A 27,585-nucleotide genomic window follows, 5' to 3' on the forward strand; every position below is an offset into this window, starting at 1 on the left:
ACAAAAACATTTTTAAAATAATTTTTCGATCATGCGATATTTGTCTCCCAAACTGTAGAGGGCGCTACGTCATTATTTATCACGCCTAAAAATGGCGGATGCTAGGCAAGATGAGGCACACATGTAAACATTAATTAGTATTATTTTGTTGTCGTGTCGCTTCTGCGATGGATAAAAAGACGAAAAAATCGACTTCGCAGGATTTGCTGTCATGTGGCAGCGGCGGAGGAGGTTAGTAAGCCAAGTTTTCTGTTTCGAGGGAAGTTAAAAAGACACGCGTTTGTTAAGAAGCATCCGTTTTCTACCGCTTGTCCCTTTCGGGGTCACAAACATAACGCAGTCATTTGTTTGTTTTGACTTCCGTCACAGGTCTCGCTGACAAGTTACTCCTGAAACCGGCGGCCGGCTTGAAGACTGAAAGAGTGGCACCAAGCAGCGGTGTGACGCACACTCTTAACACGAACATACATCCATAGAAGTGTGAATATTTAGTATGAAATGTGTGTTTTTGTCTGGTGTCAGTGTTGGAGCGGCTGCACACTTTCCTGCCGAAGATGGCAGAAGCCAATGAGAAGCTGAAGCGGCAGATGGAAGACTCTTCTGCAGGACAATTCGACATCCAGAACGTAGAGCAGGCAGATAAAATCATCGAGATGGTACTTTTAGCTGTTTGTGTCATATTTTGAAACTGGCTTTGATTTGCATGAAACCAGTATTTTATTCAGCTAAGTCTTGTAAATAACTTTCCAGTGATGCAAGTGTCATTTTCCTATGAAGTTAGGATGATGAACTAATGTGCTTGCAGTGCAGATACACAAAAAGGTAGGGGTGTAACGGTACACAAAAGTTTCGGTTCGGTACATACCCCGGTTTAGAGGTCACGGTTCGGTTCATTTTCGGTACAGTAAGAAAACAACAAAATTGAATTTTTTTTGGTTATTTATTTACCAAATTTGTAAACAATTGCATGATACTTATAACATTGGGAACACTATAATAATTCTGCCCACGTTAATCCACATTAAACAGCCTCAAATTGTTGTTTAGATGAAATAAAATGACACGACTTTTCTTCTCCATATAAAAAGTGCAAAACTTAAAGTTTCAAGTCAACTCATCATGCTTAATTTAATACAGCATTGGGGAAGCCTGTAGTTGATTTTTTATTATATGAATGTTATATTTGTAGCAACATGTGATAGCAGGGACCCTGCCATTCAAAACTAGGCTGCTACATTACTAATGATTAATGTAACTATAGCTGAAAAATAGTACAATAGCAAAAGGAGAGACTATTCATCCCTAAACACCATGGAGTTCATGTAGGCTTTATTATGCACTTACATTATTATTATATACACTTATCAGAGACAGAAACTCTTCATTTAACATAATGTCCCTTTTTGCTGCTTCAACAGACCTCAATCAACACTGTCCAAAACACACGCACGCACCGCAAAATGAGCTAACATTACACTAAAAGCTAAATTAGCCTTCACCTTAAGCCAGGACTGCAAGTGAGCTGAGCTGCAGTTTGTTTCTAGAAGGTCAACGGGCTCATAGTGATGTTTAGAAAGTAGTTGACTTGGAAGTGTTTAGTATAATTTGGGGAGAGTCCGCTGCTCCCCTGCTAAACGCCTATCTGCGCGACGCTAAAGCGCTGACTAGATGCGCTCTGAATACGCACGGCTGATTGGCTTGTTATCGCTACTGTTGTAACCAATCAGATGGTTGTGTGGGAGGGACAATGCAGGGTGCTGTGTACAGACAGAGGCAGAACGGAGCGGAGCAGCTTGTTAAGACTTTAGCATAGGCGGCTACTTCATATGTTCGTGTGGAACTCGTTAGGTACTTCTCCGCACCCAACCGGAACCCCCGTACCGAAACAGTTCAATACAAATACCCGTACCGTAACACCCCTACAAAAAGGTAAAAAAAACAAAACAACAACGATATGGAAACATTGCAGGACATAAAAGAGCACAGAGCTGATGCCTACATCCTACAGCTGCGCCAACAAAACAAGACAGATGAGCAATAAATAATACATTTAGCATACACTTGATTGTACCATACGTAGACAGACAACAAAACAAAAAGAGCATTTCAACACACAATTGTGCCATGCGTAGATAAACAAAACAAAAACTGCATTTCAACACAAATGATTGTATCATCCATAGACAGACAACAAAACAAAAAGAGCACATCAATACACACATGATTTTACCATGCGTAGACAGACAACAAAACAAAAAGAGCATTTCAACACAAATGATTGTATCATCCATAGACAGACAACAAAACAAAAAGAGCACATCAATACACACATGATTTTACCATGCGTAGACAGACAAAAAAACAAAAAGAGCATTTCAACACACACATGCATGTACCATGCGTGGACAGGCAAAAAAAAAACAGCATTTGAACACACATAATTGTACCATGCGTAGACAGACAACAAAACAGAGAGCATTTCAACACACACGATTGTACCATGCGTAGACAGAAAGCAAAAACAGCATTTCAACACACATGATTGTACTTTGCGTGGACGGACAACAAAACAAAAAGCTCATTTCAACATACAGATGATTGTACCATGCGTAGACAGACAAAACAAAAAGCACATTTAAACACAAATGATTGTGCCATGTGTAGACGGACAACAAAACAAAATGAGCATTTCTACACACACATGATTGTACCATACGTAGACAGACAAAACAAAAACTGCATTCGCACACATGATTGTACCATGCCTTGACAGACAACAAAACAAAAACTGCATTCCAACACACACATGATTGTACCAAGTGTACAGATAACAAAACAAAAAGAGCATTTAAACACACCTCCACCGTGCTGGCTTCTACTGTGCTACTCATTGTCTGCCGGGCAACCACAGACCGGAACAGACCCAACTAAGAAACCAAGTGACTCCATTCTAAGCCACCCACTAGCTCGCGGCCGATGTCTGTTCTGTCCAGATGATCGACAATCTGTCCAGGGAGACCGAAGGGTCTGATACACACTCGTCGGAGACCGGAGGAGGAGACGGATTCTCGCTGATCTGCGCAAAGCAGACATTAGCTGAGGGCTAATAGACAGCCTAAGACGGAGTCGGGTCTCTTGGTTGCTTAGTTGAGTCTGTTCCTGTCCAGGGCTCAAATTTAAGTGCGGCAAAGGTCGCGGCCGCCCTCGTCATTTGCCGTAATGCCCTTGACTTTTTACTTGTGAATAGACGAGATATGTAACAGTAAACGGTAGAATTATAATTTGCGGTAAAATTCCCGATGGTAATTATTTAATTACCGAAAACCTTGTCATTTAGGCTTTAGTTTGTTGAATGGGATGCTCATTTGTCCTTTATTTAACTGCAAACTGTATCAGTGTTCAAATGACATCAATACTAGTTCAAATGTTTTGTCATCTCTTGGAACTGAACGCAGGCTGTGAAGATTGTGTATTCGATGTGAGAGCCGTCACTCTTTGTTTTTGTTGGCCAAACTATTGCACTACACAAAATGGGGGCAATGTTGGAGAACAAAGCTTGTTTATTAGACTTCATCTTCATTAGCCAAACTGCTTTCAGTTTTATATTAATGCATCTACATGTACATATAAATGTACACAACTTAAAAAAATTAATAAGTAATAAATAAATAAAAATACAAGGGTTGCAGGGGGTGTATATTGTAGCGTCCCGGAAGAGTTAGTGCTGCAAGTGGTTTGGGTATTTGTTCTGTTGTGTTTATGTTGTGTTACGGTGCGGATGTTCTCCCGAAATGTGTTTGTCATTCTTGTTTGGTGTGGGTTCACAGTGTGGCGCATATTTGTAACTGTGTTAAAGTTGTTTATACGGCCACCCTCAGTGTGACCTGTATGGCTGTTGACCAAGTATGATTTGCATTCACGTGTGTGTGTGTGTGTGTGTGTGTGTGTGTGTGTGTGTGTGTGTGTGTGTGTGTGTGTGTGTGTGTGTGAGAAAAGCTGTAGTTATTATGTAATTGGCCCGGCACGCAAAGGCAGTGCCTTTAAGGCACCCCCCAATATTGTTGTCTGGGCGGAAATCGGGTGAGATTCGGGGGAATGGTTGCCCTGGGAGATTTTCGGGAGGGGCACTGAAAATTGGCAAGTATGATTGGGAGACGCAGCTGCTCTGTACTTCTACCTAAGTCTATGTACCACTCCGTACAGCGGCGTTTTAAAAAGTCAAAAATTTTACTTTTTGAAACAGATACCGATAATTTCTGATTTTAAAGCATTTATCGGCCGATATTATCGGACATCTCTAGTGAAATTACACAATCTCCCACGGCACACAAGTATGTCGCGGCACAGTAGTTGGAAAAACAGAGTTAAAGTGTGAGAATACCGACTCACCACTGCAGACATGAATAATGCATCACGTCTTCTCACAAACGTCCCGTCTGATTGTGGGCGCCGTGTTTGCAGGACGTTGCGCTGGTGGAGCTCAGCGACTCCGAGGAGGAGGAGCACACGTGCGTCGAGGACTCCGATGAGGCGAGTGACTTCACGGAAGACGAGCTCAAACTTCCGGGAAAGAAGAGCTCCGGCAAAGACCAAGTCGGCATCCAGGTTGTGGAGTAGAAGACTTGGGTCTGGTGACACATGTACAGTCAGGGGAACATCCTCACACAACTTGTGCCTTTTTAAAAGACACGCTTGACTCCACTGCTCAAGTGTCTCAGGCGAGAAAGCAGTATTTCACTTCCATTTAGTTTTTATTCAAAGTTTTTCGGTTTATGTGCAAATGTTCCTTGGATTGTAAGTCCAAGTCAATAAAGCAGAAAGTAAGTTGCATATGGAGGGTGATGGAACCTGGGAGGTCACTGGCCGGGCCAGGAGGCTCGCAGGTTGAGGAGTATGAAGACGTCGCAGGGAGCCAGGTTGTACACGCCCAACTCATTCAAGGCTGACTTTGGCGACGCTTCGTCTCCGGCGTCCTCCTCGGCCTCCTTGATGAGAGCCCTCAGGAGGATGGCGGAGCCCACGTTGAGACACAAGATGATGCAGGCCTCCTTCACGCTGCAGAGAACACACCGCTCATTGTCTGCTTATTTAGCCCAAAGATGCTTTAAAAGTCTTAATACTTTTTTCTTCCTTATGTGGGACATGAACATATTATTTTCGTTTTTTATGCATTCTAAATTGTAAATAAACGCTAGCAAAAGTCAGCTAACAATGGAGCAAATGTGAGTCACTTTATTCCGCCTATAGAAAACCATACATGTTTGTATAAGTGCTGTAATGTAGTAGTAACATTTACATATGTTAGTAATTTTAAACTTACTTTTCACTTTCCTTTCAACAACACTACTAATCATGGCAGAGTTGAGAGACAATACACAATCACTTACTGTACAATGTCTGCTCACTGGGATAAATATTGATGGGATGGTTGTATCTTCCTCTTTACATCAACAATCCTCACAAATGGTTAAAAAACGTGTTTTTTCGTGTCTTTCCGGCCGTCTCCGGGTCAAAGTTGACCAAGTTGTGGGTTTATGCCGACAAACTTCAACTGTCCAGGTGAGAGACATGATTTATCATCTAGAATGAACTTTCACCAACTCAGAGGCGATGCAGCTAGGGTTTTGTTTCAATACCAATATTTTGGTACTGGTGCTAAAATGTATTTCAATACTTTTCTATACAAAGTGGACCACAAAAATGACATTATTGGCTTTATTTGGACACATTTTTTTAGGGTACATTATATATATATATATATATATATATATATATATATATATATATATATATATATATATAACACAAAAAATTGCATTATTGGTTTTATTTTAACAAAAAAATCTAAAGTACATTAAACATATTTCTAACTGCAATTTTGTCCTTAAATAAAATTGTGAACATACTAGAAAACTTTTGTAACTATTGTAATGTTATTGTTGCTTTTTATTTTTATTGTAATGTTTTTCTATTTTGTTTCCATTATAACCACATTATTTACTTTTTACTGTTTAATTCATCTCAACTCTGTACACTGCTACTGGAATTTTAAATTTTCCTGACGGAACTCTCCTGAAGGAATCAATAAGGTACTAACTATCTATATTGTGTCATGGCCCTGTGATGAGTTGGCGACTTGTCCAGGGTGTACGCCGCCTTCCGCCCGAATGGAGCTGAGATAGGCTCCAGCAATCCCAAAAGGTACAAGCGGTAGAAAATGGATGGATATATGGTCATTTATCATTCTATTATTTTGTCAACATTATAAAAGACAAGCTATAAAAATTGATTATTAATCTTAATTTTGTTAATCTTTACTGATATCTGATACTTTCTGTTTTAACATGTTCTATCTACACTTCTGTTAAAATGTAATAATCATGCTTTCTGTTGTTTGATACTTTACATTAGTTTTGGATGATACCACAAATTTAGGTATCGATCCGATACCAAGTAGTTAGAGGATCATACATTGGTTATAATTTAAGTCCTTGTGTGTCCAGGAACATATTTCCTTCGTTTATAAATATAACATGAATTTTAAAGAAAAAATATCGATGTAATCATAGTAGTATCAACTAGATACACTATTGTACTTGGTGTCATTACATTGGATGTCAGGTGTAGATCCACCCATGGCATTTGTTTACATTGTGACAGCGGTGAGCTATTGTATCCTACTACGGTGTGTAGTGAAGCATGTTTAGCTATTACTTGTAAGAAACTGACTTTATTTGTCGCCATGGAGACAAGGATTAGTAATTTAGAAGTAGCTAAAACACTGCCGACTGTTTATGACTTGAGCTGCTAGCTAGCTCGCCATGTCTTAAAGCACCTCTTCCTGAGGGTGTTTCAGTGTTATAACTTCCCCTTTATTGCTAGTTTTTAAGCCAACATGCATCAATTCTCCCCTTTTTTGTCTACACGCTTTGTCTGCTTGTAAGTACTCCGTGATTGTGCACTGCCGAATATGCTCCTCTGCTCGTAAAGCCAGCAATGTCACGACGTGACGAAGCGCCGTCATGCCCGTTAAAGATAAAATTTGGCGAACTTGTACTTTTCAAAGAGAGTATAGTATCCTTTTGGATTCATTAGTACCGCGATGCTATACTAGTACCGGTATACCGTACAACCCTAGATGCAGCAGCTCAATGTCACTATAGCAAGCATAAGGACAAAAACTGGATTTCCCGTCCAAAAGCACTTATAAAATGATCGCTAATATTCAGGTCAGCACATACAAATGGTGTATTGTTGAGGCTTTTTGGATGTTTTTATGAGCACAACAGTGTACTCCCCCTAGCTGCATTGTTAGCTGACTTTTGCTAGTGTGTCTTTATGATTTAGAATGCACAAAAAAATTATTGACCTACATAAGAATGGTGAATGGTAGACAATATTCTAATTAAGGTGCGGTTCCCCCTTAAAGGGTTGATATTAGAGATGTCCGATAATAGCTTTTTTGCCGATATTCCGATATTGTCCAACTTTTAATTACCGATTCCAATATCAACCGATACTGATATATACAGTCGTAGAATTAACACATTGTTATACCTAATTTTGTTTTGATGCCCCGTTGGATGCATTAAACAATGCAACAAGGTGTTCCGAAATAAATCAACTCAAGTTATGGAAATAAAATGCCAACATGTCACAGCCATATTTATTATTGAAGTCACAAAGTTTTTTTAACATGCCTCAAAACAGCAGCTTGGAAATTGGGACATGCTCTCTCAGAGGAGGTTGAGATGGGCTGGGGGTGTATATTGTAGCGTCCCGGAAGAGTTAGTGCTGCAAGGGGTTCTGGGTGTTTTTTCGGTTGCGTTTATGTTGTGTTACGGTGCGGATGTTCTCCTGAAATGTTTGGTGTGGGTTCAGTGTGGCGCATGTTTGTAACAGTGTTAAAGTTGTTTATACGGCCACCCTCAGTGTGACCTGTATGGCTGTTTACCAAGTATGCATTGCATTCACTTGTCTGTGTGAAAAGCCCTAGATATTATGTGATCGGGCCGTCACGCAAAGGCAGGGCCTTTAAGACACGCCCCCAATAATGTTGTCCGAGTGGAAATCGGGAGGAATTCGGGAGAATGGTTGCCCCGGGAGATTTTCGGGAGGGGAACTGAAATTCGGGAGTCTCCCGGGCATGTATGACTGGGAGACTCAACTGCTCTGTACTTCTCCCTACAGTCATACATTTTACTTTTTTGAAACCGATACTAATAATTTCCGATCGGCTGATAATATCGTGAGTCCGATATTATCGGACATCTTTACTTAACATTGATTTCTCGTTAATAAGCCAATTTTTGTGGCTCTGTGTACTAAAATGTGGAATCACGGCTATGCTTATTGCATATATTGTATTATATGGCCTTTATTTTCTTCAAAGTCCAAACGTTAGGAGCAGGCAGCGGAAGACTTACTGCTTGAAAAAGTTCTCGGGTCTTTTGCAGTAGTGGCCGAAGAGCGGGAAAAGGTTCCTGGTCATGTCGAACTGAAGCTGAGCCGCTCCACCATCACTGAAGTGATTTGACAGAATCACCTTAAAAGGAAAATGGAATGAAATACAGAAAAAATTATTAAGTAAAATAAAGAACGTGTGAACTAATGGCACTAAATACATTTTACTTATAAATTTGTATTACAGTGTATTTTCTCAAGTGTCGTGGTCAAAGTTGCATGAGTGCTGCCGGCATTGGGAAGCTGTGGTTCATTGAAGCATGAACGCAACCATATTTGCATGGCACACATTTAAACATGGCTGTGTGCTGAGAGTATTAATATTGATCACATTCTGCTCTCCCAGCTGTACACAGACTACTCTACACAGTCAGTGTTGGAATATACAGTGCCTTACTTCTTGGTAGAGAAAACTGTTGAGTCTCTCCGCGAGGCCCTGCCAAGCCAGCTGGAACAGAGACAAACTCAAGACCTGGTGGAGGTTGAGCAGACTGTCCCTGACGCAAAGCATCATGGGACATGCGGAGCTGGACAGAGTCATGGCGGACATGTCATGCTGGGACGGATGAGAGAACCACCTGGAGAGAAGAGCAACACAGGCGGTCATTGCTGAGCCCATGAAGGGGGTTTGTTACAGAAAGTATGAGAATGTGCGAGCTGCTGCCTGCTCTTATTTACTTGTATAATCATCTCATATTTGTCAAGATATATACAGAAAGTTTATATTTTGTGTCAGATATGTATTTTGTGTAGTCTTCAAGTCTTTACTGCCGCAGGAGTGAAAACAAACAAAATGGAATCAGTAAAATGGAAAAGAAGGACGAAAACTGGATTTCGGGGACCAAAATTTACGTTTTGAAGGTTGAGCAGAAGAGATATATGGTGTACAAGTGAGGGGAGAAAAGGACAAAAACTGGATTTCCCCACCCAAAATGGAAGTTTTGAAAGTTGGGCAGAGGAGATGTATTGTGTAAAAGAGATGGGGAAAAAGGACAAAAACTGGATTTCCCGGCCAAAAATTGAAGTTTTGAAGTTTGAGCAGAAGAGATAAATTTTGTACAAGGGACGGCAGAGAAGGACAAAAACTGGATTTCCCGGCTAAACATTGAAATTTTGAAGGTTGAGCAGAAGAGATCAATTTGTGTACAAGTTATGGGAAAGAAGGACAAAACCTAGACATCCCGGTCAAAAATTGACATTTTGAAGGTTGAGCAGAAGCGATAAATTGTCTAAAAGTGACGGGAAGGAAGGACAAAAACTGGACTTTACCGGCTAAAATTTAACATTTTGAAGGTTGAGCAGAAGAGATAAATTGTGTACAAGTGACAGGAAAATAGGACAAAAACTGGATTCCCCGGTCAAAAATAGACGTTTTGAAGGTCGAGCAGAATTGATAAATTATGTACAAGTGACAGGAAAGATGGACAAAAACTGGATCCCCCGGTCAAAAATGGACGTTTTGAAGGTCGAGCAGAAGCGATAAATTGTGTACAAGTGACAAGAAAATAGGACAAAAACTGGATTTCGGGGCCCAAAATTTACGTTTTGAAGATTGAGCAGAAAAGATACATTGTTTACAAGTTTTTGAAAGAAGAACAAAAAATGGATTTCTGGGTCCAAAATTTTCATTTAGAAGGTTGAGCAAAAGAGATAAATTGTGTGCAAGGGACGGGAAGGAAGGACAAAAACTGGATTTCCTGGCCAAAATGGACGTTTTGAAGGTTGAGCAGAAGAGATCAATTGTGTACAAGTGGCGGCAAAGAAGGACAAAAACTTGATTTCCCAGCTAAAAATGGAAGTTTTGAAGGTTGAGTAGAAGAGATGAATTTTGTGCAAGTGACGGAAAAGAAGGACAAAAACTGGATTTGCCCGCCAAATTGAAGTTTTGAAGGTCGAGCAGAAGAGATAAATTGTGAACAAGTAATGGTAGAGAAGGACAAAAACTGTATTTCCCGGCCCAAAATGGACGTTTCGAAGGTTGAGCAGAAGAGATATATTGTGTACAAGTGCCGCCAAAGAAGGACAAAAACTGTATTTCCTGGCCAAAACGGACGTTTCGAAGGTTATCAGATGAGATGTATGGTGTACAAGTGACGGGAAAGAAGGACAAAAACTGGATTTGATTTTGTGAATGACCCACTTTTGCCCGGACTAACACAAGTGATGACGTCACAGCTGTTGTTGACAAATATAACTTGTATTGTGGACTAATGGTTGCAGCTCTAACACCGACGTCGGTCCACATAGCGAACACGTCGTGGATGTGCTTGCGTCCCACCTGTCATGGCAGTATGCGTTGGCGCTGTCCGTGATGTCCCTCAGGATGGCGTCCAGCAGCCTGCCCATCATGTCCCCCTTCAGTCGCTCCAGCAGGGCCAGCAGACCCTCGAACAGCGAGCCCTCCAGAGAGGCCAGGCGACCCACCTCCAACATCCCCAGGCCTCCCACCACCGCCTGTTCGCCCAGGGACACAGCGGCCTGCTGAAGTTGCAGGAAGAACTGCCGCAGAAAGAAATGTTGTTCAATGACGTCATGTTAGCCAATCAAATCCACACAATTTCTTTCTGGAGAGAAAATCCAACATGGATTTAGGATTTAGCAGCAAAATGACTCATGCAAATAGTTGTATTAATATATTCTGTAGTCTTACTTAAAATAAAAATCAGGGCTGCCAAAAAATAACAAGTTAACTTCTGTGATTAATCACCAAAAAAAAAAAATTTATATACGCAGATTAATCACACAATCTAATTTTGCTTTACCTAAACCGTGCATGGTCACCTGAAAGGTGTGTTGTTGTACCAAAGTGATCAGCTCAATAACTTGTCAATAAGAGAATTTTACGTCTAAAAACATCCAGATGGGAATTCATTTTTTATTTTATTTTTTATTTAGTGGGACTTTAGATCAAAGCTGTTAGCACGAATGAAGCAAATAAACGGATTGCAATCAATTGAAATATTTTTAAAAAAATGTTCCTGTACGACATTCTGACAATAGCATTGCAATTATGTCCAAATATTGTTGTTTAAAGACCTACTGAAACACACTACTACCAACCACGCAGTCTGATAGTTTATATATCAATGATGAAATATTAACATTGCAACACATGCCAATACGGCCGCTTTAGTTTACTAAATTGCAATTTTAAATTTCCCGCGGAGTTTCTTGTTGAAAACGTCGTGGAATGATGACGCGTGCGCATGACGTCACGGACTGTCAGGAAATATTAGCGCAGCACTATTTGCGGCTAAAAGTAGTCTCTTTTCATCGCACAATTAAACAGTATTCTGGACATCTGTGTTGCTGAATCTTTTGCAATTTGTTCAATTAATAATGGAGGAGTCAAAGTAGAAAGACGGAGTTGGGAAGCTTTAGCCTTTAGCCACACAAACACACGGGGATTCCTTGTTTAAAATTCCCGGAGGTGAAGCTTTACTATGGATCAGAGCGGTCAAGCGAACATGATTTCTGACCACTTGTCAACCGGCAGGTTTCGGTGAGAAAATTGTGTTAAAAAGTCGCCTCTTAACGTAGATCTGTGGAGTCTGCGCCGTCCTTGTATCTGACATCGACTTCCCTCAGACACTGACTGGCCTCAAGACACCCGTGGACACACCCCTCCGACTATCAGGTACTATTTAATCTCACTAAAACACCAGCAACACAATAGAAAGATAAGGGATTTCCCAGAATTATCCCAGTAAATGTGTCTAAAAACATCTGAATCCGTGCCAATTCAATCGCCTTTTTTTTTAACTTTATTTTATTTTTTTCTAGTCCTTCGCTATCAATATCATCATCCACGAATCTTTCATCCTCACTCAAATTAATGGGAAATTGTCATTTTTTCGGTCCGAATAGCTCTTGCTGCTGGAGGCTCCCATTAAAAACAATGTGAGGACGTGAGGAGCCCTCACCCTTGTGACGTCATCGTCTGTGACTTCCGGTAAAGGCAAGGCTTTTTAATCAGCACCAAAAGTTGCGAACTTTATTGTTGGTGTTCTCTACTAAATCCTTTCATCAAAAATATGGTAATATCGCAAAATGATCAAGTATGACACACAGAATGGACCTGCTATTCCTGTTTAAAAAAGAAAATCTAATTTCAGTAGGCCTTTAAGTTAATTTGAATCATGCTAATAGCCAGTGATTAATCAGGATTAATCTGATTAATCTCGTCCCAGGAAGAATGCTTCGCGGAAATCTTTTATTCATAGATCTGTATCGCTCTGGAATAACCTGCTGCAAATTATCACCGGCATTGAAAGTAAACAGGTTTTTAAATAGAAAGTAATATTTTATCTGAGTTTTTTAAATTCATTTGCTTGTTGATGATTTTCTTTGCTTTTATATTGTTACAGTATTTTCATATGGCAACAGCGGAGGATGACTGCCCCTTTACAAGAAGAGAGAGAAAAAGAAGAAGCTTATCGACTACGGTGTCGGCACGGACTACAGTGGCGGATGCGTTCAAATTTTCAGGACTAATGCAGATCTCAAATACACATCAGCAGGTACCAGAATGTAAATAAAGTGGCTTTTGCATAATATTATGAAACAAAAAGGCAGATAATCCATCCATCCATTTTCTACCGCTTATTCCCCTTTGGGGTCGCGGGGGGCTCTGGTGCCTATCTCAGCTACAATCGGGCGGAAGGCGCCGTACACCCTGGACAAGTCGCCACTTCATCGCAGGGCCAACACAGATAGACAACATTCACACTCACATTCACACACTAGGGTCAATTTAGTGTTGCCAATCAACCTATCCCCAGGTGCGTGTCTTTGGAAGTGGGAGGAAGCCGGAGTACCCGGAGGGAACCCACGCATTCATGGGGAGAACGTGCAAACTCCACACAGAAAGATCCCAAGCCCGGGATTGAACCCTGACAACTCAGGACCTTCGTACTGTGAGGCAGACGCACTAAACGCCAGATAATATGTCTGCTAATAGGCGCCATTTTGTGGTCCTTATACACACACCATAATAACACTTGTATCTCTGACTACGATAGCCGTAAGGGGCCGAAAATCAATCAGGCAGTCGTACTAAAACATTTTGACGGATTTTTAAGTGACGTGTGTAATGTTCTTTATTTGCGTGTTGGTGTTGTTTGCTGCCATCATACTGCAATCTACACATATCTCTTATGTGTGATTGCCATCTACTGTTCACACTTATCATTACACCATGTACCAAATAAAACTGCTTTGAGGTTGGTAGGCACAACCAGAAATATGCCGGGTTATAAGGCGCACTGTCGATTTTTTGGAGAAAAAGAAAGGATTTAAAGTGTGCCTTATAGTCCTAAAAATAGGATACTTCTCTTGTTGCCTTCTCTCTATTGTACATGACTAGAGGCGGTATGAAGCGTGAACACACCACGTTGTCTCCCCAGTCTGTCAGGATGCTGGAAATGTAGTTGGCAGCGTTCAGTATTGCGCAATAGCGAGGACTGAGCGGGCAGCGTGACTCCTCCTTCATCACCTAGGAGAGGAAACAAGGCACTCTCGTAAATGACACGACACCTGCGGGATGTTGGCATTGAACCTTTGGATACAGATGTCTGACAAAGGAGTAAATATTAGTCCCGAGAAAGATTGCGTTTAAAGACAAAACAGGACCAAAAGCGATGCGGACACGTCCCTCGCCACATTTTTTTACAGCATTTTCAGGCATAAACACGGCTGAATGATGTGAAACAATCAATACTGCAGTGTGATTGGCTACAAAAATCACTGTTCAGTGTCCTGGCCACTGATTGGCTCAGCCTCAGACAGCATGAACTGCTACCCTCGGGCAGACGCTATAGCAAGGGTAGGGAACCTCTGGCTCTCGAGCTAGATGTGGCTCTTTTGATGACTGCATCTGGCTCTCCGATAAATCTTAGCTGACATTGCTTAACACGATAAGTAATTAACACTTCCGCTGGTAATAACAGTGTTAAAAATAACGTTCAAAAGAGGTCGCATTAATGGTAAGAAGTATTTTATTTATTATTGGTTAGCTACAGAATAACAATGTTATTAAAAAAGAATAAAATACTTATTATACTCTAAAATGTTGGTCTTACTTAAAAATGCACGCATTTACTTGTATTTCGTGTTGAAAAAATATTATAGGGCTCTCAAGGAAATACATTTTAAAATATTTGGCTTTCATGGCTCTCTCAGCCAAAAATGTTCCGAGACCTGTGCTATAGGATGCTAAAAGCGGGCAAAAATAGACTAAAAAACAGTTTTTACCAAAGAGCCATAGTTGCATTAAACAGGCACTGAGTGAGCAGATTGTGTCCGTCATGTCCTCATGTGTCATGTCTTTTTATGTATTTTTTTTTTTTAACTATAATGTGGAATAGTGTTATATGTGTATATGTATCTATATGCATATGTATGTATATATGCATGTGTGTGGATATTAGATTAGATTAGATAGTACTTTATTTATTCCGTCAGGAGTGTTTTATATATATATATATATATATATATATATATATAGACCTTGGTATTTACCGTGATGACGGACTGGCAGTGTGCCGCGCCTCGCCAAGAAGCAGCGAGAACACCAAGAAGCGCATATGCCAAATCTTCAAAGAAAACGGCCTACGGATCACGATCGAAGCCAACAAGCAAACCGTCAACTTCCTCGACGTCACTTTCAACCTGAGAAATAACAGCTACCAACCATTCACAAAACCCAACACAACACTCCAATACGTGCACCATGACAGCAACCACCCACCCACCACCACGAAAAGAATACCTACCGGAATTAATAAAAGGCTATCGATGCTGTCATCTAGCAAAGCTGAATTCGACCAAGCAACCCCCCCGTACCAGAAAGCACTTGATGAAAGCGGATACAACTTCACCCTCACCTATGAACCCACTCCAGGAAACCAACCAAAAAAGAGCAGAACACGAAACAACATCATCTGGTACAATCCGCCATTTAGCAAAAACGTCTCAACCAACATCGGCCGCAAGTTCCTCACTCTGATCGACAAACACTTCCCCAAAGGCAACACCCTAAGAAAAATATTCAACAAGAACAACATTAAATTGAGCTACAGCTGTATGAATAACATACAACAAATCATTTCAAACCACAACAAAGCAATTGCAAAAGGACTGCCCACCCCCAGACTAAACGACTCTGAAACCAATAAGGAATGTAACTGTCGCAAGAAACCTGATTGCCCTCTCAACGGAGGGTGCTTACAAACATCAGTCGTTTACCAAGCAAAGGTAACACGCAAGGACATTAACACATCCGACACGTACGTAGGATTAACCGAAGGAGCGTTCAAAACAAGATGGAATAATCACAACGCCTCCTTTAGAAACCAGACTTTGCGGAATTCTACAGAACTCAGCAAACACATTTGGAACCTCAAAGACAATAATGTTGAATATTCAATAACATGGCAAATCTTGCATCCAGCACTCCTTACAACAGTGGTAATAAAAGATGCAACCTATGCTTAAAAGAGAAACTTTTTATTATATATCATCCAGATCTATCATCCCTCAACAAGCGCAGTGAAATCATTTCAACATGGCGCCACAGACGGAAACACCTCCTAGGTAACACATGAGCCAATCACCACACCCCTACGCCTGCCTGTACCCACCCACTCTGTGCCCTATATAAACCATTGTATGTGAATGCTTCCATTAAAATCTCCTGATGATTGAGGGAACCCCTCATGAAACAGTTCTGTAGAGACGAAGTAGTCTTGTGATTTTTCCCACACCTACATATATGTATATATATATATATATATATATATATATATATATATATATATATATACATACATACATACATACATACATACATACATACGTACGTACGTACGTATGTATGTATATATATATATATATATATATATATATGTATACATATATATATATATAGATATATACACATATATATATATATATATATTTTCTATCTTTCTTTATCTTTTCTTTTACTATTTATATTACCCAATTTTTGTATATGCACCTTAGGGGATCTGCTCCAATGTTGTTGTTCTTTGAACCAGTTCACTGCAATAATGACAACAAAACTAAGTTATGATTGTACTCAGTATAAGAAGAGTGAATGTCTTAAGTCAGCGTGACAAGCAGAGATTCAGCTCTTTTTATTTCTGCTAACAAATATACATAATAGTCTATAGCAGTGGTTCTCAACCTTTTTTCAGTGATGTACCCCCTGTAAACATTTTTTTAATTCAAGAACCCCCTAATCAGAGCAACACATTTTTGGTTGAAAAAAAGAGATAAAGAAGGAAAATACAGCACTATGTCATCAGTTTCTGATTTATTAAATTGTATAACAGTGCAAATTATTGCTCATTCTTAGTGGTCTTTCTTGAACTATTTGGGAAAAAATATATAAAAATAACTAAAAACTTGTTGAAAAATAAACAAGTGATTCAGTTATAACTAAAGATTTCTACACATAGGAGTAATCATCAAAATAAAGTGCCCTCTTTGGGAATTGTAATAGAGATCCATCTGGATTCATGAACTTGATTCTAAACATTTCTCCACAAAAAAGAAATCTTTAACATCAATATTTATGGAACATGTCCACAAAAAAATCTAGCTGTCAACACTGAATATTGTATTGTTGTATTTTTTGTTCACAGTTTATGAACTTACATTCATATTTTGTTAAAGTATTATTCAATAAATATATTTATAAAGGATTTTTGAATTGTTTCTATTTTTAGAATATTTAAAAAAAAATCTCACGTACCCCTTGGTATACCTTCAAGTACCCACAGGGGTACGCGTACCCCCAAATGAGAACCACTGGTCTATAGAATAATAATTTATCATGTCAAGGCTGTAAAAATATGCAAACAAATAAACTTAGTAAAAAAAAAAACTGTATTTATTGACACATCTTATCTTTCACTGGCCTCGTAAAAGAACGTGGCCTTAAAGTTTGACACCTATGCTCAATTGGATTAAAAGAGTGTAAACGTGACGATTTAAGTGTGTAGTCTGACCTGAGTGAGTCGTATACGGAAGTCATCCACCAGTTCTCTCTGCAGTTCCAGGAACTTGAGCTGTGCAGAAGCACAAGGTAGAGGCTCGTAGCGATCTGGGAAAATGAAAAGGGTGCATCTGGTTCAAAGTGTCAAGCGTCAACTCACGCGGGGGGTCGGTCTTACCCGTGATGACCTGCAGCAGAGTCATAAAGGTCTCGGCGCAATCCGGGGATTTCAGCTCATCCATGTCCCGGATGTCTTTGTACTGGGAGCTCCAGGCGCCCTCGGCCGACAGCATGGCGTCCACCTTCTCCAGCGCCACTACACACATCAGCGGCACACCCAGCAGTTACAAGCCACTTCTTTCAGGCCACATTCTGCCCACGTACTCTTCTTCTCCACGGTCAGCCACTTCTGAAGGACGGTGTCCTCCAGCAGGAGGTGGAGCAGGCCGGGAAGCGAGGCGGGGAAAGAGTGGTTGCCTCGCAGCTCCTTCTCGAACTGCAGCACCTCCTCCACCAGGTGGCAGAAGAGTGTGTCGTCGTAGAGCAGGCGGGACACGTCGGCCGCCACCTTCTCCTGGACCAAAGACAGCAGACCTCGGCACAGCTCCACCTGCGTGTGGACATCACTGAACCAAGGGGTTCTCACACTTTTGTACGGTGAGACTTGCGGACGCACCCTGGCGTTGATGCTGGCACCGGCTCGCTCCAGGACAGGTTGGATCTTTTCCTCCATGAAAGCGGCGCTGTTCCCGATCCACATCAGCACCTGCGTGAGGTACCACTCGGGCTGGAAATGCACAAACACAAACACAGCACGAGTTGGCCAAAGTGCTCCAATTAATAGCTGCGGCTGTAGGCTACCTCTGTATTGATTGTAACAACAATCACAGTAGCTCCTTTAACTTCCTTCGTTTTATTTTATTTTTGGTATTATTCTTAACTTTTTCTTGCTTTTTACCTTTTGTTTTTGCCCTCTTTTTGTGCCCTTGTGTGCATTATCCTTTTCATCTTAACCCTTCCCATCCTTTGTAGCTGAGCTACAGTGTGGAACAATTTCCTTTGTGGATCATTAAAGGCCTACTGAAACCCACTACTACCGACCACGCAGTCTGATAGTTTATATATCAATGATGAAATATAACATTGCAACACATGCCAATACGGCCAGTTTAGTTTACTAAATTACAGTTTTAAATTTCCCGCTGAGTTTCTTGTTGAAAACGTCGCGGAATGATGACGCGTATGATGACGCGTGCGCGTGACGTCTCGGGTTGGAGGGGACATATTAGCCAAGCACCACTTACGGCTAAAAGTCGTCTCTTGTCATCGCATAATTACACAGTAATTTGGACATCTGTGTTGCTGAATCTTTTGCAATTTGTTCAATTAATAATGGAGACTATAAAGAATAATGCTGTGGGTGGAAAGCATTGGATTGCAGCTGCCTCTAGCAACCGAGACGCAGCCTGTGTTTCTTTGTTTGTTGTGAAGCTTTAACACAGAGCGGTCAAGCGAACATGTTTTCTAGGTCAACCAGCAAGTTTTTGGATGGGAAAATTGTGATATTAAGTCGGCTCTTACTTCAGTGGATTACGGGACTTCCTCCTGCAGCTCAAAAAGGCAGCTGTGATCTTGGCTCCTCCATCGGCTTCTCTGAGAGACACTGGCGTTCACCGCCGTCATCCGACTTTTAGGTATGTCTTTACAATCTCACTAAAACACTATTTAAACAATAAGCAGATAAGGGATCTTCCAGAATTATCCTAGTAAATGTGTCTAATTACATCTGAAACAGTCCCACTGGAGCCGTCGCTTTTTTTTTTTTTTTGTGCTTCACTCTAACTGTCCTTATCCACGAATCTTTCATCCTCGCTCAAATTAATGGGGAAATTGTCACTTTCTCGGTCCGAATAGCTCTTGCTGCTGGAGTTGATATTATAAACAATGTGAGGATGTGAAGAGCCCTCACACCGGTGACGTCACGCGCACATTGTCTGCTACTTCCGGTAAAGGCAAGGCTTTTTTATTAGCGACCAAAAGTTGCGAACTTTATCGTGGATGTTCTCTACTAAATCCTTTCAGCAAAAATATGGCAATATCGCGAAATGATCAAGTATGACACAGAATGAACCTGCTATCCCCGTTTAAATAAGAAAATCTCATTTCAGTAGGCCTTTAAAGTTTATCTAAGTTCAAGTGTTCATCACAAAGATTATTATCAAGGCTTAGGTCAGGCTGATGACAAAAATAAACACTAATCAAAAAATACTGCAAAATAAGGGAATCAAACTAAAGGAAAATAAATGTACATACAATTAAACAACGTTAAAAAAACACATTTTAATTAAAAACGTATCTATAAGGGTTTTAATATAGCTCTGTATAGTGTTAATACATGAAGGCTAGAATATGCATGGTTAGGGGAACTAACCTTGCTGAGGGTGTTGGTCTGTCGATTGCCATGGAAGTGGTATCTGAACCTCTTGCTGAGCGGCTGCAGCATGATCTGGATAGGCAGGCAGAGGGGTGGAGCCTGAGGGGAAGGCGGGGCTAAAGGGGCCGGCTGGGTGCAGGGTTGGGCTTTGGGGGAAGCAGACGTCTGCTGAGAGACCAGGTCGTCTCTGGACACGACAGGTTAAAGAAGACAGAGCATGTTGCATTCTTAGGAATATCATCAACTTTATTATGGATATTATCAACTTTATAGTACGGACATAGAAGTCATGTTGCATTATTATGAATATCATCAACTTTATATTGGATATCATCAACTTTATATTACAGACATAGAAGCCATGTTGCATTATTATGAATATTATCAACTTTATTATGAATATTATCAACTTTGTAAGATGGACATAGATGCCATGTTGTATTATGAATATTATAAACTTTATAGTACGGACATGGCAGCCATGTTGCATTATTATGAATATTATAAACCTTATAGCAGGAAGAGTGGAGGTGAGAGGGAAGGATACGATGTCTGCAGGGCGAGCAGCTGTGTGACGAGCAGCTCGAGCTGGCTGACGAGCTCTTGGCCGTTGGCGGAGGGCGTCAGGGATTGGGTCGGAGGTGAGATGATGGGCCAGTGAAGCTGTGTCAGCACCTTCTCCAAATCTCTGAGTGTAGAAATGGTTTTATTACAGCGTAAGTATTTTACAGCCTTTTAAAGCAGCAGTAAAGCGTAAAAACAAGTTGCCTCTACTGTATATTGAAGTTATTATCATATATATCTGATGTATGACACTGAAAGACTACGTATGAAGAGTAATGTTAGCGGTAGAGATGTCCGATAATGTCTTTTTTGCCGATATCTGATATTCCGATATTGTCGAACTGTTAATTACCGATTCTGATGTCAACCGATACCGATGTATACAGTCGTGGAATTGACACGTTATTGTGCCTAATTTTGTTGTGATGCCCCGCTGGATGCATTAAACAATGTAAGAAGGTTTTCCAAAATAAATCAACTCAAGTTATGGAAAAAAATGCCAACATTTATTATTGAAGTCACAAAGTGCATTTTTTGTTTTTTTATATGCCTCAAAACAGCAGCTTGGAATTTGGGACATGCTCTCCCTGAGAGAGCATGAAGAGGTTGAGGTGGGCGGGGTTAGGGGGTCAGGGGGACGTGGTTCAGGGATGTAGCGAGGGGTGTATATTGTAGCGTCCCGGAAGAGTTAGTGCTGCAAGGGGGTCCGGGTATTTGTTCTGTTGTGCTACGGTGCGGATGTTCTCCCGAAGTGTGTTCGTCATTCTTGTTTGGTGTGGGTTCACAGTGTGGCGCATATTTGTAACAGTGTTAAAGTTGTTTGTACGGCCACCCTCAGTGACCTGTATGGCTGTTGACCAAGTATGGATTGCATTCACGTGTGTGTGTGAAAAGCCGTAGATATTATGTGACTGGACTGGCACGCAAAGGCAGTGCCTTTAAGGTTTATTGGCGCTCTGTACTTCCCTACGTCCATGTACTTAGCGGCGTCTTAAAAAGTCATACATTTTGAAATCGATACTGATCATTTTGAAACCGATACCGATCATTTCCGATATTACATTTTAAAGCTTTTATCGGCCAATACGGACATATCTAGTTAGTGGGTTGTTCAGAGTGTTTTGTGGGCATAATAGAGAGCTATCTTTCACTACATTATTAGCAGACTTTGTGGGCATAATAGAGAGCTATCTTTAACTACATTATTAGCAGACTATTAAGTATGTATTTATTTAAGACTTACATGCATAAATAAAGAAAATACATGTGTTATTTTCTTACATAAGGGTTTTGAATGATAACGTCTCCAGTTTTTGTATGTTTCTAGCATGACTGATCTAATAATATGGAAGTGCAACTACAGTGACGTCAATTTACGGAAATTGGAGCAGAATATTCCAAATTAATTTGTGGCATTTCGTGATGTTTAGGCGGTGTTTTCACACATCTTGTAGATTGTAAATACTAGGGGTGTGGGAAAAAAATATATTCGAATACGAATCGGGATTCTCACGTTGTGCGATTCAGAATCGATTCTCTCTTATTTTTTTTATTTTTTTTTTTAATCAATCCAACAAACCACTACACAGCAATACCATAACAATGCAATGCAATTCCAAAAACAAACCTGACCCAGCAACACTCAGAACTGCAATAAACAGAGCAATTGAGGAGACACAAACACGACACAGAACAAACCAAAAGTAGTGAAACAAAAATGAATATCATCAACAACAGTATCAATATTAGTTATAATTTCAGCATAGCAGTGATTTAAAATCCTTCATTGACATTATCATTAGACATTTATAAAAAAAACAAAAAAAAACCAATAGTGTCACAGTGGCTTACACTTGCATTGCATCTCATAAGCTTGACAACACACTGTGTCCAATGTTCTCACAAAGATAAAATAAGTCATATTTTTGGTTCGTTTAATGGTTAAAACACATTTACATTATTGCAATCAGTTGATACAACATTGTCCTTTACAATAGTAAAAGCTTTTTTTTTTTTAATCTATTACTCTGCTAGCATGTCAGCAGACTGGGGTAGATCCTGCTGAAATCCTATGTATTGAATGAATACAAAATCGTTTTGAATCGAAAAAATATCGTTTTTGAATCGAGAATCGCGTTGAATCGAAAAAAATCGATATGCGATCGAATCGCGACCTCAAGAATCGATATTGAATTGAATCGTGGGACACCCAAAGATTCGCAGCCCAAGTAAATACAATTGTATATGGTTTAATTCATACAATGAAACACAATTAAGCGTGTTTTTACACACCACAGCTACTTTCATCCGCACTCACCCCGCCAGACGATCTTTGATGATCTTGTGCCAGAACTGGAGAGTTTCTCGGAGGAAGTCGCGGAGGTGCGAGCACTTGGACTGGCTCAGACCGGCGTCCATCTTGGCCATGCTCTCCACGGCCCTGATGGCCTCCCACACGCTGCTGGTCATCAGACATTGCTGGACGACAGCGCTGCGGGCGCACAGCGCGTCCTTACCGACTATTTTTCAAGCGGACAGATGCAAAGATTTCCCATCCTGTACCTGAGCTCTTCGATGTGCTGAAGGCAGCGCAGGTAATTCATGTGTCTCTCCACCGTCTCCAGCTGGGTGAGAGTCTGGCCAAGAGTCTCCATCCAAGGCTGCTCCCCCTCCAGATGCTGCAAGGTGGGCGAGCATTAGAGGAATATTTCCCAACCTTTGGACAGAACGACCGGGTCTCATGTACAGTTCATTATGTTTAGGGTATACCAGGGTTTTTCCTGCGTTCGAAATTGCGTGGTGGCCACCTCCCAGCCGGAGCGTTTGATATCGCTCAACACAGCATAAAGCTCTGGCTGTATCGATTGAGCGATTGATGTCCCTCTCCGGCAGCTACATATTTTAATTGCAGTTGCAGCGTTGCGCCACTATAGAGGCGCTATATCGACAGCAGTGCACCGGAAAGACCTGAAGCAACTACCGAAGAAGAAACAGATCAAATCGTGTATTTTCCCGCTACTTGGGTCGCCGTAACAAGTGGCATCAGGGTTTCCCACAGGGCTTTAAGGCGGCCGCCTTAACAACAAAGAGCCACAGCCTAAACTAAAGTCTTGACAAAAAAAATAAAAATAAGTCTCAACAAGCTGCTCCGCTTAGTTCTGTGTCTGCCTCTGTCAGTATGTCTCTGCAGCACCCAGCATTGTCCCACCCACAGATGCATCTGATTGGTTACACGCAGAGCAAAAACAGCCAATCAGCAGGGCGTATTCAGAGCGCATGTAACAGCCAATCAGCAGGGCGTATTCAGAGCGCATCTAACGTGGAGCGAGCAGAAAGGTATTTTTAGCAGGTAGGCAGCAGACTCTCCTCAAATGATGATTAAACACCTCCCTGTCAACTACTAGGAACATCACTATGAGCCCGTTGACGTTCTAGAAACATAAGCGGCAGCTCAGCTAGCTCACTGGTGCAGTGTGTGTGCGTGCGTTACGGACAGCAAAGAAAGCCCTGTCTATCTGAGAGAAAGACAAGCAATATTGACTTACGGTTAAAAAGAAAGTTATTTCACTTGACTTTTTTCTGTGTTGATTGAGCTGTGTTGAAGCAGCAAAAAAGGACATTATGTAAATGAAGAGTTTCTGTCTCTGTTAGTTGATAAAATAATGTAATTGCATCATAAAGCCATGGTGTTCAGGGATGAATAGTCTCTCCTATTGCTTTTGTACTATTTTTTCAGCTATAGTTAAATTAATCATTACGGCTGCGAATCTTTGGGTGTCCCTTGATTCGATTCAATATCGATACTTGGGGTCACGATTCGATAATGTATTGATTTTTTTGATTTGATTCGATTCTCGATTCAAAAACGATATTTTTCCGATTCAAAACGATTCTGTATTCATTCAATACATATGATTTCAGCCTGATCTACCCCAGTCTGCTGACATGCAAGCAGAGTAGTAGATTTTTCTTCAAAAAAGCTTTTATAATTGTAAAGGACAATGTTTTATCAACTGATTGCAATAATTTAAATGTGATTTAACTATTAAACGAACCAAAAATATAACTTATTTTATCTTTGTGAAAACATTGGACACAGTGTGTTGTCAAGTTTATGAGATGCGATGCAAGTGTAAGCCACTATGACACTATTGTTCTTTTTTTTTTTTTTTTTATAAATGTCTAATGATAATGTCAATGAGGGATTTTTAATCCCTGCTATGCTGAAATTATAACAATATTAATACTGTTGTTGATAATATTCATTTTTGTTTCACTACTTTTAGTTTGTTCTGTGTCGTGTTTGAGTCTTCTCAATTGCTCTGTTTATTGCAGTTCTGAGTGTTGCTGGATCAGGTTTGGTTTTGGAATTGGATTGCATTGTTATGGTATTGCTGTGCAGTGGTTTGTGGGATTGATTAAAAAAATAATTTAAAAAAAAAGAAAAAAGAAAAAGAAAATCGAGAATCAAGACTACTTCATCTCTACAGATATATATATATATATATATATATATATATATATAGAATCGATTCTCAATCGCACAACGTATTCCATTCGATTTTTTCTCACACCCCTATTTATCATTAGTAATGTGGCAGCCTAGTTTTGAATGGCAGAGTCCATGTTGGTAAAAATATAACATTTACATAATAAAAATCAACTACAGGCTTCCCAAATGCTGTAATAAATTAAGCAGAGACCCCAAAAGGGACAAGCGGTAGAAAATGGATGGATGGAGTTGAGCATATGTCAGCATATGACCGCACTTTTAAACCTTTTTTTCAAACGCTTATTGCATCAATTTGACTTTGTAAGTCATTATTTTAGTATCTCAGATAACCCGGACTGTTTTGTTTTTACTTTACGGAAAAAATTGAGATATATATATCGTCTATTGCCAATCAGCAAATGGAGCGGAAAACACAACCAGAAGTTGTAGGCTTTTTCACGCGACGAAGTCGGCCTACTTCACCACAGTCTGTAGTCTGTTGCCGCCCCCTCTCCCCAGGCTGTGGTGGCAGCGACGTGTTGGCGACAGGCCGAGTTACACACATCCCACCCACCCACCACCTTCCCCGGTCCCCCCCCCCTGGAGAGTCACCACCTTAACTAAAAAATGTTCTGGGGGAAACACTGATGATGATGGTACTCCACAAAAGTGAAACAAGTATAAGATTGTAATACTTCACACAAGTACAGCAAGTATATAATAACGATGATGATGATACCTGTTGCAATGCTTTGGAGATGACAATCTCCTTGTTGAGCAGATCCTCCAAGGAATATCTGGCATCTTCCGCTACAGACAAAGCTGCAGACACTTGAGGAGGCACCGAGCTGGACACCGACAAGACCTACAAGACACACACACAACACAACACAGCCAGTATTAATAACATTATTTGTGTCCTACACAACAACACAAAACAAACCAACACAGTCAATATTAATAACATTGTGTGTGTCCAGCACAACACAACACAAACCAACAGTCAGTATTAATCACATTGTGTGTGTCCAACACAACACAACACAAGACAAACCAACACAGTCAGTATTAATCACATTGTGTGTGTCCAACACAACACAACACAACACGAACCAACACAGTCAGTATTAATCACATTGTGTGTGTCCAACACAACACAACACAGTCAGTATTAATAACATTGTGTGTGTCCAACACAACACAAGACAAACCAACAGTCAGTATCAATCACATTGTGTGTGTCCAAAACAACACAACACAGTCAGTATTAATAACATTGTGTGTGTCCAACACAACACAACACAAACCAACACAGTCAGTATTAATAACATTGTGTGTCCAACACAACACAGTCAGTATTAATCACATTGTGTGTGTCCAACACAACGCAGCCAATATTAATATCATTGTGTGTGTTCGACACAACACAACACAAACCAACACAGACAGTATTAATCACATTGTGTGTGTCCAACACAGCACAGCCAGTATTAATATCATTGTGTGTGTCCAACGCAACACAACACAGTAGGTATTAATCACATTGTGTGTCCAACACAACACAACACGGTCAGTATTAATAACATTGTGTGTGTCCAACACAACACAGCCAGTATTAATATCATTGTGTATGTTCAACACAACACAACCCAACACAGTCCGTGTTAATCACATTGTGTCAAACACAACACAGCCAGTATTAATATCATTGTGTGTGTCCAACACAACACAGCCAGCATTAATGCAATTGTGTGTCCAACACAACACAGTATTAATAGCATTGTTTTTCCAACACAACACAGTATTAAAAAAGAACATTGTGTGTCCAACACAACACAACACAAGACAGTGTTAAAAAATATCATTGTCTGTGTCCAACACAACACAAGACTGTTAAAAAAGAACATTGTGTGTGTCCAACACAAGACAACACAACACAACACAACACAAAACAGTGTTAAAAAAGAACATTGTGTGTGTCCAACACAAGACAACACAACACCACACAACACAAAACAGTGTTAAAAAACATCATTGTGTGTGTCCAACACAAGACTGTTAAAAAAGAACAGTGTCCAACACAACACAGTTAAAAAAGAACATTGTGTGTGTCCAACACAACACCACACAAGACAACACCACACCACCCAGCACAACACCACACAACAAAACACAACACAACACCACACAACACAATACAACACAGTTTAAAAAAAAGAACATTGTGTGTCCAACACAACACCACACCACACCACACAAGACAACACCACACAAGACAACACAGTGTTAAAAAAAGAACATTGTGTGTCCAACACAGTATTAATAACATTGTGTGTCACCTTCACTTCCAACATGCTGTGTTCCACCAGCAGTGTGTCCAGCAGGCTGCCAACCTTCTTCAGACATTTGACTTCGCTGCCCACCTCCTTGTCCAGAAAGTCCAGCACATATTGGCGCAGCTGTGCTGGCAAGAGAGGCGAGCAGCCGCCGTGCTTAGGAGAAATTAACGAGGTTTCTTCTGACGGCTGCTCCGCGGTGTTTTCGTCAGCCGCCGAAGTCGCCATCTTGGATGGCTACAAACTGCGCCTGCGCCAGTGCCACGGATGCGGCGTG

The 27,585-nt window shown here is 40.6% G+C and overlaps 2 protein-coding genes across 2 annotated transcripts; one reads left to right on the top strand and one right to left on the bottom strand.

Moving 5' to 3' along the window:
- The first annotated feature begins 69 nt into the window (after window positions 1–69).
- On the top strand, window positions 70–5,213 carry nopchap1 (NOP protein chaperone 1). Its single transcript, XM_061913961.1, has 4 exons — window positions 70–231; window positions 370–438; window positions 523–656; window positions 4,462–5,213. Exons 1-4 carry the CDS (start codon window positions 168–170, stop codon window positions 4,615–4,617), a joined length of 423 nt encoding a protein of 140 aa, XP_061769945.1. The 5' UTR covers window positions 70–167; the 3' UTR covers window positions 4,618–5,213.
- rint1 (RAD50 interactor 1) lies at window positions 4,733–27,573 on the bottom strand. The gene is made up of 15 exons (XM_061913960.1): window positions 27,312–27,573; window positions 25,712–25,837; window positions 23,043–23,158; window positions 22,798–22,971; window positions 20,464–20,604; window positions 19,914–20,103; window positions 18,159–18,269; window positions 17,867–18,092; window positions 17,661–17,798; window positions 17,496–17,590; window positions 13,853–13,957; window positions 10,742–10,962; window positions 8,861–9,041; window positions 8,427–8,545; window positions 4,733–5,055 (listed from the first exon to the last, which is right to left on the bottom strand). Exons 1-15 carry the CDS (start codon window positions 27,534–27,536, stop codon window positions 4,857–4,859), a joined length of 2,367 nt encoding a protein of 788 aa, XP_061769944.1. The 5' UTR covers window positions 27,537–27,573; the 3' UTR covers window positions 4,733–4,856.
- Between the last annotated feature and the right edge of the window lie 12 nt (window positions 27,574–27,585).

This window comes from Nerophis ophidion, linkage group LG10, assembly GCF_033978795.1.
Source record: "Nerophis ophidion isolate RoL-2023_Sa linkage group LG10, RoL_Noph_v1.0, whole genome shotgun sequence".
In the NCBI taxonomy this organism is placed as follows: domain Eukaryota; kingdom Metazoa; phylum Chordata; class Actinopteri; order Syngnathiformes; family Syngnathidae; genus Nerophis; species Nerophis ophidion.

Coding starts and splice junctions, on each gene's coding strand:
- nopchap1 (XM_061913961.1), top strand. CDS start 168: ATGGATAAAAAGACGAAAAAATCGACTTCGCAGGATTTGCTGTCATGT. Junction 439..522: donor AAGAGTGGCACCAAGCAGCG/GTGTGACGCACA, acceptor GTCTGGTGTCAG/TGTTGGAGCGGCTGCACACT. Junction 657..4,461: donor CAGATAAAATCATCGAGATG/GTACTTTTAGCT, acceptor CCGTGTTTGCAG/GACGTTGCGCTGGTGGAGCT.
- rint1 (XM_061913960.1), bottom strand. CDS start 27,536: ATGGCGACTTCGGCGGCTGACGAAAACACCGCGGAGCAGCCGTCAGAA. Junction 25,838..27,311: donor ACAGCATGTTGGAAGTGAAG/GTGACACACAAT, acceptor TGTGTCTTGTAG/GTCTTGTCGGTGTCCAGCTC. Junction 20,605..22,797: donor ATCAAAGATCGTCTGGCGGG/GTGAGTGCGGAT, acceptor TTCTACACTCAG/AGATTTGGAGAAGGTGCTGA.